This window comes from Festucalex cinctus, chromosome 1, assembly GCF_051991245.1.
Source record: "Festucalex cinctus isolate MCC-2025b chromosome 1, RoL_Fcin_1.0, whole genome shotgun sequence".
Classification (NCBI taxonomy): domain Eukaryota; kingdom Metazoa; phylum Chordata; class Actinopteri; order Syngnathiformes; family Syngnathidae; genus Festucalex; species Festucalex cinctus.
This window is the reverse complement of record NC_135411.1, coordinates 48,240,859-48,261,035: the sequence shown is the minus strand read 5'-3', so window position 1 is coordinate 48,261,035 and position 20,177 is coordinate 48,240,859. Positions and strand designations below refer to the sequence as shown.

Below are 20,177 nucleotides of genomic sequence, written 5' to 3'. Positions count from 1 at the left end.
ATCGAAGAAGTAGCTGTGATGGCCATGAGTTCCAATTCCAAGTATAAAGGAAACACAATCCTCAACATGATCACCAGTTCATTTTATGATGAGTACATATCCTTAAGTGTTATTGTAACACATTATGTTTGTGCCATTACATCACATTATTATGGTGGGTTATTTTATGCATGATGCAGCAGGTCTGGACTGATTCATGAGTTCATTATGAGTCGGTCAGCACATTACAAAGACGGATAGTATGAGCCTTGATAGCTAATGGTTGACAAGTCGGAGAAGAAATGCTTTCAGCGGTGGCCCAGGGTGAAATATGTTTGGTTTGTAAAACGAATCGGCCTGCAGGTTACCTGATGATAACAATGATGCTGTCAAAAATGTTGTACGGATTTCTGATGTATCCAAACAGGCCGAAAGCCAGCAGCATGAATCCCATCTCCAAAACAAACATGCTAGTGAAGACGATGTTGCTGATCTCGAGCACATCCGTCAACTCCTCTGGCTGCAGGAATGAGAAAAGTAGGTTAGGGATAAAGGTGAAACACCCAAAAAAAAAACAAGACCCCAAAAGAAGAAGTTAGTTAATCTTTCCACTCTATTACTCTAAAGCTGGGAATCCCTTTGGAGTGTGTGCTCTAAATCAAGACTATTATCAATCAAGTTCCCGAGCGGCAGTCAGGCCCACTCCATCAAACGGAGCAGAAAAGCTCCAATTTATCAGAACTGATCTGTTTCACTTAACCCACCATAGAGTCAGTGATCCAGTTGCTTCAACTGAGGCCCTGCAGTCGAGCTTTGAAGGTGCTTAACAGGCTTGCATATTCGCATTGTGTTTAATGGACGATCCCTAACACAAGGCTTTCAATCTACATCCACATTGCTTGGTTAAGAACTCTCACAGTACAGTTTGATTAGATTTTTTTTAAACCAACAATTAGGATAAAGTTCCCGTGAAGATTGCTCGAGTAGAAATCAAATTTGAAAAATAAACGTTGAACACAAGGCGGCACGGTGGTTGACTGGTTAGCACGTCCGCCTCCCAGTACTGATGACTCTGGTTCAACTCCAGGCTCCGACCTTCCTGGGTGGAGTTTGCATGTTCTCCCCGTGCCTGTGTGGTTCTTCTCCGGGTCCTCCGGTCTCCTCCCACATTCCAAAGACATGCATGGCAGGTTAATTGGGCGCTCCGAATTGTCACTAGGTTTGCTTGTGCATGTGGATGGTTGTTGGTCTCTGTGTGCCCTGCGATTGGCTGGCAACCAGTCCAGGGTGTCCCCCGCCTACTGCCCAGAGCCAGCTGAGATAGGCTCTAGCACCCCCTACTGACCCTTGTGAGGAGTAAGTGGTTCCGAAAATGGATTGATGAATGTTGAACACAAACATGACCAACATACTTCTCATGCTTTTACGAAACATTTCAATAAACATCCTGTCTCGATCTTTGTTTAGGTCTCTTGGCATATCTCTTTTGACGACAGACACACATATGCAAACATTGTCTGACTTGTTTCCAACATTCCTACACCTCTGCACACAAGTATGTACTCATAAAAGGAATACAGAACGAGCAGGACACTTATGCAACATCTTAGTCGACGTGTAATAAGCTCATGGTTTCCCTGTCATTCCTAATGTCTATAATAGGGCTGGTATCCATTATAATTTCCTCAATCGATTCAGTATCAATTTATAGGAGTTCAGTTCAATTCAATTTAGATTTTTTTCCAATTTGATTCACTTCAATTCAATCCGATATTGATTAATTATGTAACATCAATTCTGCTTAAATATCAATGACATGATAAAAACTCCACAAACATTCCAAGTTAAAATTTGCCAAGGCAGTAACTGGTTAAATGATTTAGCTAATTAATGAAAGTAGCATTTTATAATCACTTAAGTGTGACACAAACTTTGACATCAACAAGGATGACATGAACATCCATCCATCCATTTTCTTGACCGCTTACTCCCCACAAGGGTCGCGGGGGGTGCTGGAGCCTATCTCAGCTGGCTCTAGGCAGTAGGCGGGGGACACCCTGGACTGGTTGCCAGCCAATCACAGGGCACACAGAGACGAACAACCATCCACATGCACAAGCAAACCTAGTGACAATTCGTAGCGCCCAATTAACCTGCCATGCATGTCTTTGGGATGTGGGAGGAGACCAAGAGTACCCGGAGAAGACCCACGCGGGCATGGGGAGAAGATGCAAACTCCACCCAGGAAGGCCGGAGCCTGGACTCAAACACTCAAGTCCTCAGAACTGGGAAGCGGACGTGCTAACCACTCAATCATCGTGCCTGAGTTGAACACATTTTCATAATTCAAATTTAATTTGTAAATATAAATTAAAAGATTCAGAATTGTGCAATAAGTGCAATAAGTCATTTTGTATATTAAAATATGTTTAACTTTATGTAAACAATAAATTTCAAGAAAACGGTAAAATACACAAAAAAATGTGGCCTTAAAAATCTGATTTTCTTATAAAATCCTGGGGAAAAGCGACATTAAAATAATCCATTCATGGGTTTATGAATCAATATCAGGCTTGAAAAGGAAAATTTATTAAATATTGATTAATCGATTTTTATTTTAATCCAGCCCCATAGTCTATAACATGAGCATAGACATTAGACTCCTCCTCCTGTAGTTTGCACTGTATTTTCCAAAAAATTACATGTTCAGCTAGGTCCATTTCTAAGGTCCGAAACGCGGTGCTCATGTAAACAGATGGCCAAAAGGTTATTGTGTAAAATGGAACCCATAATGAGCCATCTTACATATTACCTGCTCATGGTACTCTATCCCCATGCTGAGAGTGTTGACGAGGATGGCGATCATGATCCCTCGGTTAAAGTATTTGCTCTCCACTATTCTCTTCAGTTTCTCCCTGAACTTCATCCATGCCCGAAGTGCTCCGTTCTTGTATTCCAGAGCGCAGTGTCGTCTAGCTCGACCTCTCCCGCCTCTCAGATCTCCTCCCTAGAAGTGGATATTTTTAAACAAAGGAACCATCAGCAATCTGTGAATCAATGAATGGTTACTTAACATCCATGCCAAATCAATTTTTAACTGTAATTGTGATATTGTTTATCTCAAAGAACTGTTCATCTCTGTGTTAGACACTACTCATGTTTGCCATCCACAGCGACCTGGGGGAAGTCATGCAGTCCATCGGCTTCTCCCTTGCAAGCCTCCGAGTCACCCAACTCCAGCTCCAAGGTCTCCAGGCTGCGGGCACAGAGAGGGCAGCTCAGTAGTTCCAGGAGCAGTGGACTTGGTACCACGCCTGCCAGCTGGTACAGCACACTCTGGTGACCTGCCAGGGGCATGATGGGAAAGGGTCACACGTTGCATAAGGCTGGCTTCTATTGGTCAGCTCATGTGTAGAAGAGATGAACTGGACTTGAGTTAATCATATTGTGGATGTTGTGGATGTCACTATACCAAAAAAATGGAACTTTTAATAGTATATTTCCAGAGCAGTCACATAATGATATTGTCATTCACAGCGCAAGTGTACCGGCCTGAGCAGCAGCCAAGAATGTCAACGTGTAAAGATTAAGGTGACTCTGTAGGCATGAATAAATACACTTTTGAGTCACCCGTGGATTCACAGCTCGAGCATGACAACGATCACTCGACTCCATCGGAGAGGAAATTGCTGTCTGGAGCTGCAGACTGCAGTCTTATGGCAGTAGCAGATAAGGATGGCGTATGATTAACTTGTTTTACCATATAAAATGTCTCCATCAAGGAGTAATTGATGTGACGCTAAGGTGCCTGCACTTTGTTCCTTTATTCTAAAATGTAGTTTAGAAATTGATTGCTTTGTCTACCCCAAAATGAGTGTAATCGCTGAGTGGAGACGTGCGCTGTTTGAAGTCTGCGCTCACTTTTTTTTCATGGGGGGTGGTAGGTTAATCAAAGTACAAGCCTGTTTAACAAAGAGATTCCGCCAAATAGCTTCATCAGAGCCATAACAGGAGGCCCGGCAATAAGCTGATTATGCTATTTAAACAGAACACTGCTAAGTGGCAGCACACATCAAGTGACTAAACTGAACAACTGCAAACCTATTAATTGTGGCGATTCCCTGCCGCACATCGACCAATGAACTGCAATCGAAAAACTGCAATCTCTTTTCATGGGAAATAACATTTTGAGGTTCCACAGTTTTGGGTTCAGGCACTAGCTGTGTTTCCTTTACCCCGTTTCGCAAAAATAAAAACGATTTTGTACTATTTCGATAAAGTACAATTTCAATTTGTTGGTGTTTCCATTGAAGAGCGTTTCTCTTATGAGGCGCAATTATCGAAATGTCCCGTCTCGCGAGTTCTCGCTGTTCTCTAGGAGATGCTCATGATGTTTACGGAAGACAGATGCCCGGTGTTGTTTACATTACTTTAAAAACACTCTGCCCTCATCGGGCGGGTTCAGGCATTTGGTGTTGGTGTGTGTGTGGTGTTGTGTTGTGTGTGTGCCGCTTATAACTCGTGGTATGGTGCAGACGGATAGAACGGATTCCAATAATGACGTGTCTTGCTTGTTGCTCGTGGTAACGCAACGATATGGAAAGTGCATTGAACAGCGGCATATTGGCTCTATAGCTAAATAGCTTTGTGCTTAAAAAGATTTGTTATCCCCTCAGGAGGCAGTTCCGACAGGAAAACAAGTGGCCCCGTACTTCCTACTTCTTGTAACCCTAAAATGTTGTTGTTTCCGGAGATTGGGTAAAAGGTGGGTTACAAATAGTTTAAAGATTCTGATGTTTTCTGGCATCTTCCTTGCTAAATTAACCAGACCAGATTTCAAGCTCCTCTCTTTTTATTCAACTCCTTCTTAACAAGCCTCGCTCAGTTACACCTCTCTCTTTTGCGATCATGACGTGCAGTCTAAAAAAAAACACTTCAGCATGTAAAACTAAAATACAATGTTGAAGTTAATAATTCTCAAAACAAATATTAGTCAATTGCAAGTAAATAAAAATACACATTGGCAAACAACGTGTTGCATTGCTTTCCTCCGTGACTGGATGTGTGTAACATGACTACAGGGAATGCGCAAAAAGTGTTTCCATTACACTTTTGGAAAATCCTTCTATTTCGACACCTGTCAAAACCACCTTTGTGAGAGCGTAAAAACGTTTTTGCGATATTGAGTGTTTTGTTTTTTTTCGAACATCCAGTGTTTCTATTACCAGCTTGCTTTTGCACAACTTCCCTTTTGCGCAAAACTGAGGGTAATGGAAACGCACCTACTGACAGCCACAGTCAACAGCTAATGCAGAGACTGTCCACACCTCGCTTGTTAGACAAATTGAAACGATTATTATGAAACTATGAATAATTTACCGTTAACTATATTTAGTTATTTTGTTTTCAAGACTGAAATAAAGAAATACCGTAAATGAAATGAAAAAAAAAAGGAATGAAATACAGTACTACAGTAAAATAATAATATGCTCCAACATAGTATTGTTTAGTATTATGGTATTATTGTTCATCTGTAATTCAAATTTTGAACCACAGCAAAACTCGTTGCTCACAGTCAGCCACAAGTGAAAACCTCTTTTGCAACCAAGCAAATTGTGCAACAATTTAGTCAAATTCGGTCATTTCGCTTGGTGTGCGGCAGTCAGACAAATTTAAGCTTATGGGGAATTAGGGGTGATTCTTTAATTATTATTAAAAAAAAATAAAAAAATACATTTGCAAGTTCAGATAGTGGGAGGAAAGTAGCCAGAAAAGACACAAACTTCACGGAGGAAGGCCAGCCCAGATTTGAACGACATATCTCTGAAGCAGATGAATGAACCACAGTCAGGCCACATCATCTGTATTCGACAGCCGTTTTCTTCAGTTAATTTTCTCTCTCTGACAACACACTTCAAGATCTTATCATTTATTGTTCTAGATTTGTTGCTTTTAGTTGCTGATACTTTCTTGGTTAATTACATTTAAGGGTCAGCAGCCATGTATCTGTGCACAACTTGTGGTCTTCCAAGACCAATACAACAAAAAAGAGATTGGTTTAGAACACTCCCAATTGTTTTATTTTTCATAGTGTTTAAGTAAGAAGCAAATACAATTGTATTGTCTTATTACTTAATCCTCCACATTTATCATTACCATTTATACTTTTAGTTGAATGACATTCCTTTCACTGCCCACTTGCCCTCCTTGTAACAGCCATTTTTTCACACAATGTCGATTGTACCAATTCTCCTGTTTCTCCGCCTCTCTGCAAGGATGAATGCAAAGCTTGAAATATGGATTTTCTGTCATGCCTTTTTAAGTTCTTCTCTAGACACTTGCGGCAGACCTTTACAGACACAACTTATATCAAATCTGGTGGCAGGACTTGGCGTAAGGAATGAATGTAATGAATGATAAGACACCTCGTCATATTGGTGAATCTCATTTTGTGGCTGTCAGTGTTTTGGCAACCATGCTTAATGCAAGACTTCGGAATTCATCACCAAGTGTTTTTGGCAGCTTAGGAAGCAGGTGTAGCACCCTATAATGTAGTAATTTCCTGAAAATTGAATAACATTTGCACTTAACTCGATCAAAACTGTAAAAAAATAAAAATAAAAATAATAATGTAAAAAAAATAAATAATAATAATAATAATAATTTCACCAAAAACGTCATTTAAAAAATCCAGACTAATATTGTAAAAACATTTTTACTGATAATGTAATAGTTTCTTCCATTATTGTCTATTATATCCCAGAAGTCTTTGTGACAGTGCAGTTCTAATCAAGTGGGTGTAGCTTTTATGACATTATGACATTGACATTATGACATTGTTGGGTTTTATTACATTTTAATTAAGTGCAAATTATATTTTATTTAAATTATAAATTATATTATATTTTCAGGCGCCATTACATTTTCAGGAAATGATTACATTGCTACATGCTGTGTATGTGCTATGGCTATCATGCCAAAGTAGCTGGCTCTAAGTAAGTAAGCGTGCGGGATTTTCCCAACCTAATCATAGTTCATCGCTCCCATAGAAATAAAAAGGACTCAAGTGAGTAAATGATCCCACATGATATATTATTTATTTATTTATTTTTTTAATCATCATCAGCATCCATTGATCAGCATCAGGTCAATCAATCCTGTTCTGCTCCAATGGGCATTTGACAAGACAATGACCTGTTTATAGGATTGAAAGAAGAAATGGCGCCGTGAAATTAATCAAAATTAAATTACAATTTAAATTATTACACTCTACAATTACAAAATTAGCATAATCATAAAAAAATTGTTTAAATCTATAGATTTGCAAATGTTGTAAATTTTCAAATAACTAACTTAATAAATTTTGTTTCATCCAAAAAGAACCTGCATAATTAACGTGTTTCAAAAAAAGTCCTTTGTCTTTTTTTTTCATTTTTTTTTAACCGTTTTCTTTTTTTGTACCAAAAAGTAAGTGATCGTCCTACTGCACAGTGCACATGCTGCACTACAACTTCATGTTTTTTCCAACATAAATAAATAAATATAAATATATATTGTTATAAATGTGGTTTGGTCCAAAAAACATACTTGCATAACAAACTTGCGTAACTATAGTGTTTCTATTTCTTTAAAAATTGTTTTAAATTAAGACCAATTTCAGCAAAACAAGGAAATGTTTTCACATTTAAAAATATTAAGACTCTTAATATAAATGTGTAAACATTTTCTTGTTTTGTACCAAAAAACAAATGATCGTCCTACTGCACAGTGCACAAGCTGCACTCCAACTTCAAGTTTTTGCCACCATAAATAAATAAATAAATAAATAAATAAATAAAGTCTGTTTGGTCCAAAAGGAACTTACATAATTATAATGTTTCTCTTTTTTTTAATTGGTCTTAATATTTTAATATTTTTTTTATTTTAAAAATGTTCTTGTTTTGTACCAAAAAATAAATAATCATTTGAATAATCGTGATTTCAATTATTGTCAAAATAATTGAGCAGCTCTAGAAGAATATGAGGTCTACAAGCTCACTAAAGTTGATTTATGTTTGATGTTGATGTATGTTTGTCTGTGTCATACGTTCTACATGTCTATGTCGGTTGTTTGAGTGTGTATCATCTTACTGTGCTGTCCCACAAGCTGGTAGAGCTTGTTGAGTTTTTCTGTTTGTTCGGACGTGGAGTGGTTTGGCGGATGCTGATCCGGACTGCAGCCGCCTTGCTGCGAGTGAGGTGGTGGTGTCTTGCTGCTGTAGCTGCACACAAATGATGGCAGAATGGTCGGGTAGTTCATCCCTCCGTTGAGTCTCCTGAGCAAGGCCCCCATGCCTTGGGTGACAGCCGACTGATGGCCGCCACTGCTATTTCCGTTCCGACTTCCTTTACTAACAGGAAGTGCCTTCATCTCCAGTTCCACGGCTCCTCCGACACCTCCTTCTCCAGCCAAGTGTTCGGTGCTGGCCACGCTGCTCATATGCTGCCCCCCATTGGGGAGCCGACAGTGCTGGTGCTGGTGGTGCTGCAGCAGGCTGTGTATTGGCCTCAACCACAAAGCGCTACCTGGGCCCGTGCCCCTGCTCGAGCCATGGCCATGTCCATTACCTCCGCCATTACTGCCTCCTCCACTGCTGTTAGGGTTTACCTTTTTACGCCGTTTACTGGTAAAGAAAAAACAAAAACAAAAAAAACAATATGATGGAACAATTGATAATTCTTAGTGGACCTTTTTGATTGTTTTGGGAGAAATATTTCTGGAATACAATATTAAAATTGTGCAAACCAAATCCAGTAAAACATGATTAGATGACAACCTGTGTATCCCACCGAGGGCCAAATTCACAAAGAATAAACTGTGGCTGTTATAGCACCTTTAATTGCACCTCATTTGCACCCGCATTTTGCTCCATCTTGACGTCCTATTCACAAAGGACATTGCGCTAGTCACACAGCCACAAAGTTTGGCAACTTAAGTTTGCCCTAGATTTCCCCCTAACTGCAATAAGCCACACATGGCAAAGTATAAATGCTGGCTTTACGCCAAGAACACTGTGGCAAAACAATGGCAGATGACATTTTCGGAACGCGAGCTTGGGGCCCTGACTGAAGAGGTGCAAACGGGACTGTCTAAAACGTTTTATGTACAGTTGTGCTGGATATGTAAACTTGTGAGTGCAACTATATACTGAGAAAAAGGCTTAATGCCCATAAAATCCTGAATAGTGTGGTAATTGTTTGTATTTTATGCACATTAATTAAGAGTTCTTTCATTAAGTGACATTAAAGGATCTTTGTGAAGTTTGTCACTTATGTACTCGCAACTGCCACCTCTGGCCCAAAGCGTAACTGCAGCATGTGTCATGCTCGTTTATGCTGCGCGAACGAGTACGTGCACGATCTTAAGTGCACGCCACATGTCAGTTACTCCGCGGGAACGCGCATGACCAGTCCACCACTCCATCACTCTCCTCCCCAAAGGAACTGTGGCGTGTGCAGGGTCCGCACACTCTACTATAAATGGGAAGATAAAAGCTGATAGGTGCAGTCAGAGTAAAACTGTCACGGCTCTTTTTTTGTACTCATCTAGGCATTGGTGGAACATGCATTATTTAGAAAAAAGTTTAAATATTACCCTTTTAAATGGCACAATGCACCTTTAAAGGGATACTTGACTCACTGAGCCATTTTCAACAGTAACAAGATAATATGTTATCTATATTTAATGTGATAACTTCATTATTTTTCATGAACAATGAATACATTTTAACAACGAATTTTGACATTTGCTGTCGACTGGAGATGACACAACCCGTGCTCAGGAAACAACCAATCATGGCTCAGGTTTCTGATCAAACCCAGAAAACAGGTGAGCCATGATTGGTCGCTACCTACTTCCTCAGTACAGGTGATGTCATCTTCATTCGACAGCATGTGGCAAATGTAGGGGCCTATTCACTAAAGGTTTGCGTTGCCTTTGCACAGCGCTAACCGGCAAAAATAGAGAAATCTGGGAGCGCCTAATTCACTAAACACGTGCAGATAGGGAAATCCGTCACTAAGTGCGCAGCCAAACAGAATGTGCCACTGTGCGCCGGTGTTATTTGCGCGTATGTAAAAGGTAATTTGCATACATTTGATGCAATGCCCACCCCAATGCAAATGAGACTCATTGATATACAGCGTCTAATTCACTAACGCCAGCGCAAATAGCCACACCGCGTTTGCATGACGCAAATAATTTTTTTGGAAAGCATGTATTAACCTGCCGCAACCTCGATCCCAGGATCATGACAGCAGTGCATGCCATTTGCAGCACAACATGCACGGCAGATCACGCAAAGAGGAGAGAAAGAGAGAGAGACAGAGAGAGAGAGAGAGAGAGAGAGAGAGAGAGAGAGAGAGAGAGAGAGAGAGAGAGAGAGAGAGAGAGAGAGAGAGAGAGAGAGAGAGAGAGAGATTTTTCTATATTGGTTTGGGACATAACGTAACCCGAGCTGATCGGTAATTGCGGGGAGGCATTTTACGATCATTCTTATGTGCCAGATACATACTGTACACCCACGCCAACCTCTCAAAATATATTTCTAAAAAACGATCGCACCAATAATTTGTACTGTATGAACGAATGACGTCGTTGTCGTCCTCTCTGCTCTGTACAGCTTAATGGCGCTCTAAATGCTTACTGTCGGTCCAACCTCGCTTTCTGATTATGTCATCTTTCTCGCAACTGTTACTATAACAACCATGTTCTTGGCGCAAATCCATTGGCATGTGTGGTAAATCAGGTGCAAATTTGCTCCAAGCTGTCATTTCGTGGGTGTGTTTGCGCCGGTATATGATTAGAGCAATATCCTTAGTGAATAGGTTGGTAACTGGGCGCAGACTGCGGGTGCAGTTGTGGTGCAATATTTCACGCTATTACCGGACACAGCGCATTCTTAGTGAATATACCCCTTAGTTTTTAAAGGTATTAATTAATTAATTAAAGGTATTAATGTGATAGTGATTTTTACTCTCCACGCGTTTTTGCCGCATAACAACTCCCACAAAATACTTCCAATTTACATTGTTCAAATTTCAACTAGATTAAAAAATTCACGCCTCCTGGGGTATATATCATCTGATTCCACATTACTTACAATATTTTGCACAATTTAATGTTTAATATCAACTTTTCCTCATTCATTTTCAATGGGACAGACACTAAACCTTTTCTAAGTACAGTCTTCCCTCGCTATAACGCGGTTCACTTTTCGCGGTCTCGCTGTATCGTGGATTTTTTTTAAGTGCAATTTTGCATATTTTTTTACAGTAATATACCCATTTTATAAAATTTATGAAGGTTTGAACATTGTCAATGTTTGAACAAGAGAGAAATGTGAGAACATGTAAATGCCTCAATGAGAAAAGTGTATAAATTGTGCGGTAGGGGATTTTAGAGCCTTAAAACATTTATAAGAGTTGTAAAACAAAGCTAACTACTTCGCGGATTTCATTTATTGCGGGTATTTTTTGGAACCTAACCCCAGCGGAAAACGAGGGAAAACTGTATTACTTTCCATGACCATTGTCATACATATAACTTATCATCATTACCAGGTGCCTGATACTGCTCGGTGGCACCGTTGGTAAAGTGCATTGTCCAATAATTTCATAATTTATCTCTCAATTTACTTCATAAGCATTCCACATGCATTCAAATCTTAGCATTGAGCTATTAGCATTCAGCTTTCAGCATTCCCATGCAATTTCTTCAGAAATTGCACTTCTAGTTGTTAAGTTAAAGTTATCAAATTAATTCTGGACAAAACGTTAACTTTTTACTGTTGAATATGGCTCAATGAGTCAAGTATTCCTTTAAGATGCAGTGAGTGGCCATGAAGCGGAAGATGTGACAATGTCCATAACATCCTAAATATGAGTGCAATTTTCAGAGACCGATGTGGACATTGGTATAGATATCAACATAAATTTTGGTAAAGATTGATCGCAGTTTTCAGAGATCAAGTGGCGTTACAAGCTTTTTATATGGAGAAGAAAACACATAACGGCCATAATATATAAAATAGGTGGCGAATGGTTTGATATTTTCAGAAGTTGTAGTGAACATATGTAAAATTTTCATGAATTTCGATAACGATTGGTTGTTTCTGACATTAACATACATTGCCTTGTATTACATTAAGCGTTTTAGATTGAGCCAGTGTGAACCCATTCCTCAGAGCTCATTAAATACAAAAGCTTATCCTGCTAAATATTCACTCCAAGCACGACTGGCAACAATTGCTGCTTTAGCAGAGCGAATAGTTTACACCCGCTTTCTAAAGACCTTATTTGTGTCAAACTGTGCGTGGCTATTAGCGCTGGTGTTCGTGAGTAAGTTAGTGACTCTGTTTATCAATGAGGCTCATTTGCATAGAGGTGGGTGGTTTTTCTGCCATATGTTTGCATAGTACCTCATTTAAATACACGTAAATAGTACCAGCGCACTGAAACCCAATCTGCTTGGCAGCACAGTTTGTGAAGCATTTCACCGTCTATGCGTGCTTTGTGAACACTAATTGTTTTCTTCATTTTTACTGGTTTGAGCCACACAAAAGCGAGGCAATCCTTTTGTGAATTTGGTCTTGTGCATCTTCCATTGTTTAAGGTTATGATAGCATTCGTGCTGTCAAAGTTAAAGCATTAACTAATTATTTAATTACAAAAAAAATTATCGTATTAATCACGTATTAACGCAGATTTATCACACTATAGATTTTGACCACAGATGATCCTTTAGCTGACAGTGTATGGTTACGATAAAGGTAGCAATAAACATAACTACGTGCATTAAAGTGACGTGTGGTCAGGGCAGGCAAGGTAGGCACTGCCTCACCGGGGCTGAAATGAGACAAATTGGCTTCTTCCATTGATTTTTTTATTTTTTTGCATTTCACATAGCCAACACTACCTATATAGATTTGAAAGTGACAACATCTGGCGATTTTTGTAGTTCAATAAAAAGGACTCACGACTTCTTCTGGCCTGCAGGCAAAAATGCCGCAAAATTCTCCTGCTGAAGGCACACGCCTCCGATGCCTCCAGCAGCCTTTGTGAGTAGCGATGTGTGTTCGCGCATACGTAGTCAGTTTCCCACTAGAAAAGTCCTTTACGCAAATAGGCAGATTGCTACGCAGCCTTTTTACGTATTATTTCTATGCGAACATACGTTCGCACAATGCATTCGTGAATTCACTTAGTGCAAAGTACGCCGGTATGATGACGCCACTCTGGGAAATATAAAACTATTTTCACGACTTTCTTTTGAGGAAAAAAACTTAATCTTTTGAAGGATGGGAGACCAATGCCTTAGCTACCAGATCTTCAGCAAAATAGTGATTAGAGAATTATTCATACTTTTCACAAAGAATACTACATAAGGAAATATTGGTTTTGTGGATGTTTCACTTTACATGATCTTTGTCATTGCTATTGCTAGCTTGATTTTGCAAAGAATTAGACTGTTTTACAGGGAGATGTCCACTTGATTACATCCTTTCCGGGTGTCCGGATGGGTTTTTATTAATGAATGAAATTGTCCGGTTTTCGTTGTGCGGCAAATGGGAGGCGGAGTGCACTGCACCGTGTTTATTGCGACGGGCAGACACTCATTTGCGTACATCAGTTAGCGTTCAAATATTGTCCTCGGCTGCAACTGTGGCCCAGAGTTTTAGCTGAGTGGTGAAGTAATGAGCTGCCTCACGAGGGGCGAAGGGTACGAACCTCGCTCATCCCAATTTGTTTGCGGGCCAAAAAATGCGCTTAAAACATTGTGTCTGTCATAATCATTTTTGTCAAGAAATTTTTGTTTCTAACAATACAGAGGAGGCATGCATTAAAATAGTTTGAATGTATAGCATCTTGGAGTAAACAGAGTATCGTATTTAAGTATATTAGTTGAAGTTGAAGTTTATTGAATATATATATATATATATATATATATATATATATATATATATATATATATATAAACACATAAACAAATAAAGAAAGTTAAAAGTAAAATAAAAGAAACAATCAACTATCAAATAAATATCAATTTATATGTTCAAGGGAGTTAGGCCGAGTGTCCTCTTTTTGGGGCGCGGGGGGGAATATGGTCACGTGGACAGGGGTCTCCAAGTTCGGTCTTCGAGAGCCCCTATCCAGCCTGTTTTCCATGTTTCTCTCCACTAACACACCTGATTCATGATCAGGATCGTTATCAGGCTTCTGCAAAGCTTGCTGATTAGCTGATCATTAGATTCAGCTGTGCTGAAGGACGGAGACATGGAAAAGAGGCTGGATAGGGGCTCTCGAGGACCGAACTTGGGGACCCCTGCCCTAGGATATGTTGTACACTCGCCTGCCAACACACACATTTGTAATTGGTGTGTATGTTTCAATTACGACTGCCTTCCTACCCAAGCCTAGAGCTCACTGCACGTCACTAATTAAAGTACAGCATTTAATAAATGTTTGCGTATGACATTCATAATATTTGTTAATGTCAAACTATTGGGGTCATTTTTTTTGAAAAACAAAAGAAAAGAAAATTTGCAAATATGTGAATATGCAGGTGCCGAACTGCGAATATGCATCAACTGTACTTTCAATTTGCAATATCTCCACTACAGACGACAGTTGCAATTCCCTGTACTACATCGTGAGTCTATTAATTCTTTGTGGATTTAAAATGATACGCAGGACAAACATATAGTGCCTCAATATTAAAATTGTAAGTGAGTTGATTTTTTGTGAAAAATGTACAAAATGAGTTCTTACAATTAATGTTGGCTTGCTGTAAAGCAGTTTTGTGCCGTCCTTTAATGGTAATTTTTATGTAAGAGGTCCTTTGTATTTGCATCCAGCATTTAAGTTGCCCACCCCTGATTTACTAAAGCTTCCAATAATAAGATAAGCTAAAATGGAATTTTGTCTCATCATGTTTTTGAAAACGTTTCAAAGTATTCCACTCTCTGTTTTGTATAACACGCAGTCCATAATCTGACCTGTGCCATCCAGAGTATATCCTTTGCAGTCTGCGCGTTAACTTGCGGTAAAGGTGACTGATGTAGCGCAGCATCTCCTCATAGCACGAGCCGGGCTCACTGTAACTGGCAAGGGTGGAATCATTGGACATGTAGCGAGCGCGCTGCTCCCGCATAAGAGCGTTCTCCCGTTGCTTTGTCTCTGAGAACTGGGTGGCGATGACCACGAGGCACAAGTTGATCATGAAGAAAGATCCCACCTAGTTGGAGAGGGAAAGATAAGCAAGCACCTTGATAATAAAATAGCTAAAGACATCTGTCACCACCTTACAATAATTAAATCAACTAATTTATTGACTTTTTACGAGGACAGAACTGTTAGCTGTTATTACAGTATGACCTCCATCTAATTAAGAGTCAGAGCTTCACTAAACAATGATGATAAAAAAACAAAAAAAAACAGAAAACGTATCATTCAAACATGATCAAGTCTCATAAATATGAAGATAGGTCTTGAACAGAAAGTTAGTCATCAATCAAAATGCTTATTTGACATATCATGACCATGGGTTATTAATTAACTAGGACAAGGAAATGTGATATGCATGCTCTGAGATTTAATTATTTTCTATGATCTTCTTTTTTTTCTATAATTTATGATCTGTTTTTTTCAGCTTCTCCATAACAGCCTATTTTCTTGCCCTCAATTTTCCCAGCTATTCTCCAAATGCATAATAAGCACTTTTACATCAAACGACAGGCAGACGGCAAGCTCATCGAGCAGTGCAAAATATCGCTTAAGCTGGGATCTTTGAAAACCTACACAAAAGCATGATAAGGGAAATTATACGCGATAGAAGACGACACAGCAATACAGCAGAAGGGAGCTGTGCTGAAAGCGGAGCTTAGAAAGGTTATTCCGGGTTTCAGAAAGAAGAACTGAACTGCAAGTACACAAGCGCATCTTCCAGGAGCAACATGTTAAACATATGCAAATTGGCTGAGAACTCAAACCCAAAGCAATAGTGCAGATTTTACAGAGGCAAGTGAAATGAATTGTACTGAAGAAATGCGTGTGTACTTCTGTAAGTGCTGAGTTCAGTGTTTGTGTCTATTTTATTCATGCTCCAACTTCAGTAAAGGTTTTGTTTTCACATCTGTAAATCTTAAAAATGTCAACCTGAAGTTTTCTTTTTCACCCGTCATATGAGTAGAAAAAAAAATAAATAAATAAATAAAAAAGGACTTGCAATTGGTTTTGGTATACAAGCAAAAGGAAGATTGGCCTTCAGTTGCACCGAACTATTATTCATATGAGATCTACAAATTTACACATTTTAAATTCAACACAAATAAAATTCACAGCAACACAATGAATGAGCTCTATATTCAGACAGGCTACAGCATGGTTGAGCTTGAGCATAAAAACCGGCGTGCCTTGGTTTTCGTATCGACTCAAGTCTCGATGCATTTGTTTGGAAATTTGGTTCATCCCTCTGCAACATGCTGGGCGTTTTGGCATACTGAGGACATTTCTTTTGACATGCGCAAGGTTCACCTCACAATTTATGTGCCTGAATGTAGATTAACTTGCTGAAACCACGTCTAACTATTGCCACAGGTACTGTAATGTGGTTTGAAATTGGTTGAGGTGCAGATCAACAGATTCTGAGCGCCGCAGATATGTGTGGTGGATGTCATTGTATTGTTACTCAGAAATATGATAACAGCTTGTCCAAAATGCTGCTGCTCGTCTCCTTACTGGTGCCCGTAAGAGGGAACACATAACCCCTATTCTGGCCTCTCTTCACTGGTTGCCCGTGAGATTTAGAATCCACTTTAAGATTCTTCTATTTGTTTTCAAATCTCTCAATGGTCTTGCCCCACCTTATCTGGCCGAGCTCTTGCACCCCTACACACCTGCCCGGTGCCTCAGGTCAGCAGACCAGACTCAATTGGAGGTATTGAGGGCTAAGCGGAGGCTTAGAGGAGATCGAGCCTTTGCTGTTGCCGGTTCCTCCCTTTGGAACGACCTTCCTCTAAATGTTAAGCAATCCCCCTCTTTTAAAACACGCCTTAAGACACATCTGTATTCTTCGGCTTTTGGCGCACCATGAGACTTGTTCTTGGTGTTTTGTGGTGTGTATGAGTTTGATGTTTAGTCTACTTATTTATGCATTTATTTATCTATTTATTCACTCGCCTACTTCTTATTTATTTACTGATCTAAAATGTATTTACTTGTAAAAAAAAAAAAAAAAAAAAAAAAAACTTGTATTCGCACTTCAAAATGTTTGCTTTCTTCTTGTTTACTGCAAACCTGATATTTATGTTTATGTACACCACTTTTTATACAGCAATGCCTGCTCTTAAAGCGCTTTATAAATAAAGTTGCGTTGAGTTGAGTTGGTCTCCAAGTGCCCAGTTCACAGATCTATGATGTCATTAGCAAAAACTGTCAGTGGACATCGCTTGTAGTTCCTTATAAATGTACTTTGCACACCTTCTCAACTAAAAAAAAAATACAATAAAATACACTCTACTGTGTTTTGTCTCTTTCTATCAGTGACTGGTAACCAGTCCATCATTCTCCCATCCACAACAGGCTCCATGTCCCCATGACCCTGAACAGGATATAGACAATGTCTGGATGAATTGATAGGTGGTTGGCCAACTATGACAACCTCCTAGATTTGCTCTGGATTATCCAAAAGTCATGATCATTTTAATTTCCACTTAATCAACAGTATTAACTGCTGCCAACCAAATCTTGAGAGCCACAAATGGCTGAAGAAAACCTGCAGCAAGACTGAAGTTTCCTTCACGAGACGCTTACATGGCCAAACCCCAACATTACTGACCCACAAGAATAATTCACTTAGCTCTAAGTATGACAAAATTGACAGTAAAAAACACCTTTTGGGATCCTAGGGATGAAGAAAAATGAATGAATAATGTTGAGTGCAACTAGAATTAAACCACCAGGTAATGCATTTTTTAACATAAGAAGAAGAGCATCTGTATGCTAACATTCATAGGTAAGTTTGCACACAATAACAAAAAAAAAGAAAGTGGTTACTTACAATAATGAGCAGTATAAAATATATAAAATTGTAGAATGAATGAGCATCCATGACATAATACATGATATCCACCCATCCTTCCAGTGTGATGACCTGGTTGAGACAGAGAGAGATGAGGAAGTAGTAGTTAGTCGAGTGAATATACAGAATTGAACACTTATACCCTTAAATGTGTGCACTACTTAAATGTGTTACTTTGGCTAGTATAGTCTATTACAAATAAACCATACACTGTTCGTGTGTGGGGGTGTGCATGTGTGTGTGCATGCATCAAAGGACTGACACAGCTCCTTGGTGGAGTCCACGTACTAATGAGTACTTGAAATGCTGACACCTGAAATCAGCGGCTGAGCTCAGCCAAGCCAATAATAAACTCACACCTCAACATTTACACCTCAGCTTGCAAAGCACATTACAGCCAAAACTACCCTGGCCATGGAGCAATGTCATGAGGAAGAATGAAATATACTGTAAGTCGTGCTGGGACAGGATTTTTACCTATGCAGAAACACACCAACAGTAAAAAGTACAGACATCATGTCTTCGTTATTTATTGTCTCATAAATGGTCAAAATTGATTCATCCATCCATCCATTTTCTTGACCGCTTATTCATCACAAGGGTCGCTGGAGCCTATCTCAACTGGCTTTGGGCAGTAGGCGGGGGACACCCTGGACTGGTTGCCAGCCAATCGCAGGGTCAAAATGATATGGTCAATAAATGTGATTAATTAATTAAAATTTGAATAAAACAAAAAAAAATTCAATGAAATTGGAGAGCATCATTTTAAGTCAATGACTCATAATTCTCATGCAAAACTATAATAACGCCACCACTATAATAATTTGTTACAGAGAACAAATATGTTATATTTTTGTGACACACTGCAAAATGACATGCTAGAGAAAACAACACTTACTTGAGCGCACATGAGTGTAAATCTTGTTGTCAGGCCATGTGAGTAAAGTAAATTGTATATCGTGATACTGTGCATCTGCATGAGGGTAACACACTGAAAGCTGGCACTGGTTATTGAAGAAGAGACGGAAGCACTGATTGGTGCAGTGTCGACTTTTGAACTCCTTTAAAGGTGATAAATACTGAAGCTACCAAAGCGTCAGTCCATTAAATCCTGCCACAAATGTGCATGTGTTGCACAGAGCAGACTATTGATCCATTTGTAAATGGCTGCTGACCCCAGCATGTGAACTCTTGATCCATCACACACTACAGTGCATCCTGTATTTTGAGCAAGAGGTAAAATGTGATGCTAAGGGTCATTGTTTGTTAACTTGACTGAAAACAATGACTCCTAAAAATACACATCTAAAATCAACCCAGTGCAGTTTATGCTTGGAAGAAGTGCACGTTAAAAATCCATATTATTGATTATGACTGGTGTCACTGATGGTGCAATGGTACATTTGCCGTAATCAGCAGGTCATGCAGGTTCAGTTTCCAGTGCGATTGACAGACAACCAACCCAGGGTATATTCTACCTTTTGCTCAATGCCATTTGTGATAGCCTCCAACTCCCCGTGGTGTAGAAAATGGATGTATGTATGATTCAGACTGAATAAACCAGGGGCCTCATCTATAAAGCTTGCGCACGATCAAAATGAGGCCAAAACTTTAAGTCCGAACATTTCTACACCAAAGTTGGTATTTATAGAAAACAAACTGAACGTGCGCCGCCACGTCAAGTCTGTACGTACCGTACGCAATCCGCACATTCTAGAGAAATGGGAAAACAGTGACACAAACAGCTTTGTGGTGCATTTCGATTCCTCAAACATCATGTATGCTGGATGTTGGGTCACATTTATGTTTGTTTCGCTCCAGACTTGCTCCGACGTCACAAGCATGCAGCGGGGCAGAAAGCATGCGAATAAACTTAAACATTTTGAGCGCCCGTCTTCTCTCATTGATCACCTATCTTGAAAAAGCCTCATGCAACAAATCAGATTAATGACAACTAATGTGGACACACACTGCACGCATGACATCATCGTGGCACGCAATCATACGCGCCTACAGTAATTTCACTCGCCCATCGGCACAAATGTTATTACAGTACAATATACTAAATAAAACTAGGATG

At 39.5% G+C, this 20,177-nt stretch overlaps 1 protein-coding gene across 2 annotated transcripts in view; it reads right to left on the bottom strand.

Moving 5' to 3' along the window:
- Window positions 1-20,177, bottom strand: part of cacna1ha (calcium channel, voltage-dependent, T type, alpha 1H subunit a) — a 112,198-nt gene that overhangs the window by 29,754 nt on the left and 62,267 nt on the right. For both annotated transcript variants that reach the window (XM_077539356.1, XM_077539364.1), the window contains exons 8-13: window positions 18,077-18,169; window positions 15,015-15,253; window positions 8,110-8,642; window positions 3,157-3,323; window positions 2,792-2,986; window positions 348-499 (exon numbers count right to left, since the gene is read on the bottom strand). In XM_077539356.1, coding sequence (XP_077395482.1) covers window positions 348-499; window positions 2,792-2,986; window positions 3,157-3,323; window positions 8,110-8,642; window positions 15,015-15,253; window positions 18,077-18,169 — 1,379 coding nt within the window. The remainder of the gene's footprint in view (window positions 1-347; window positions 500-2,791; window positions 2,987-3,156; window positions 3,324-8,109; window positions 8,643-15,014; window positions 15,254-18,076; window positions 18,170-20,177) is intronic.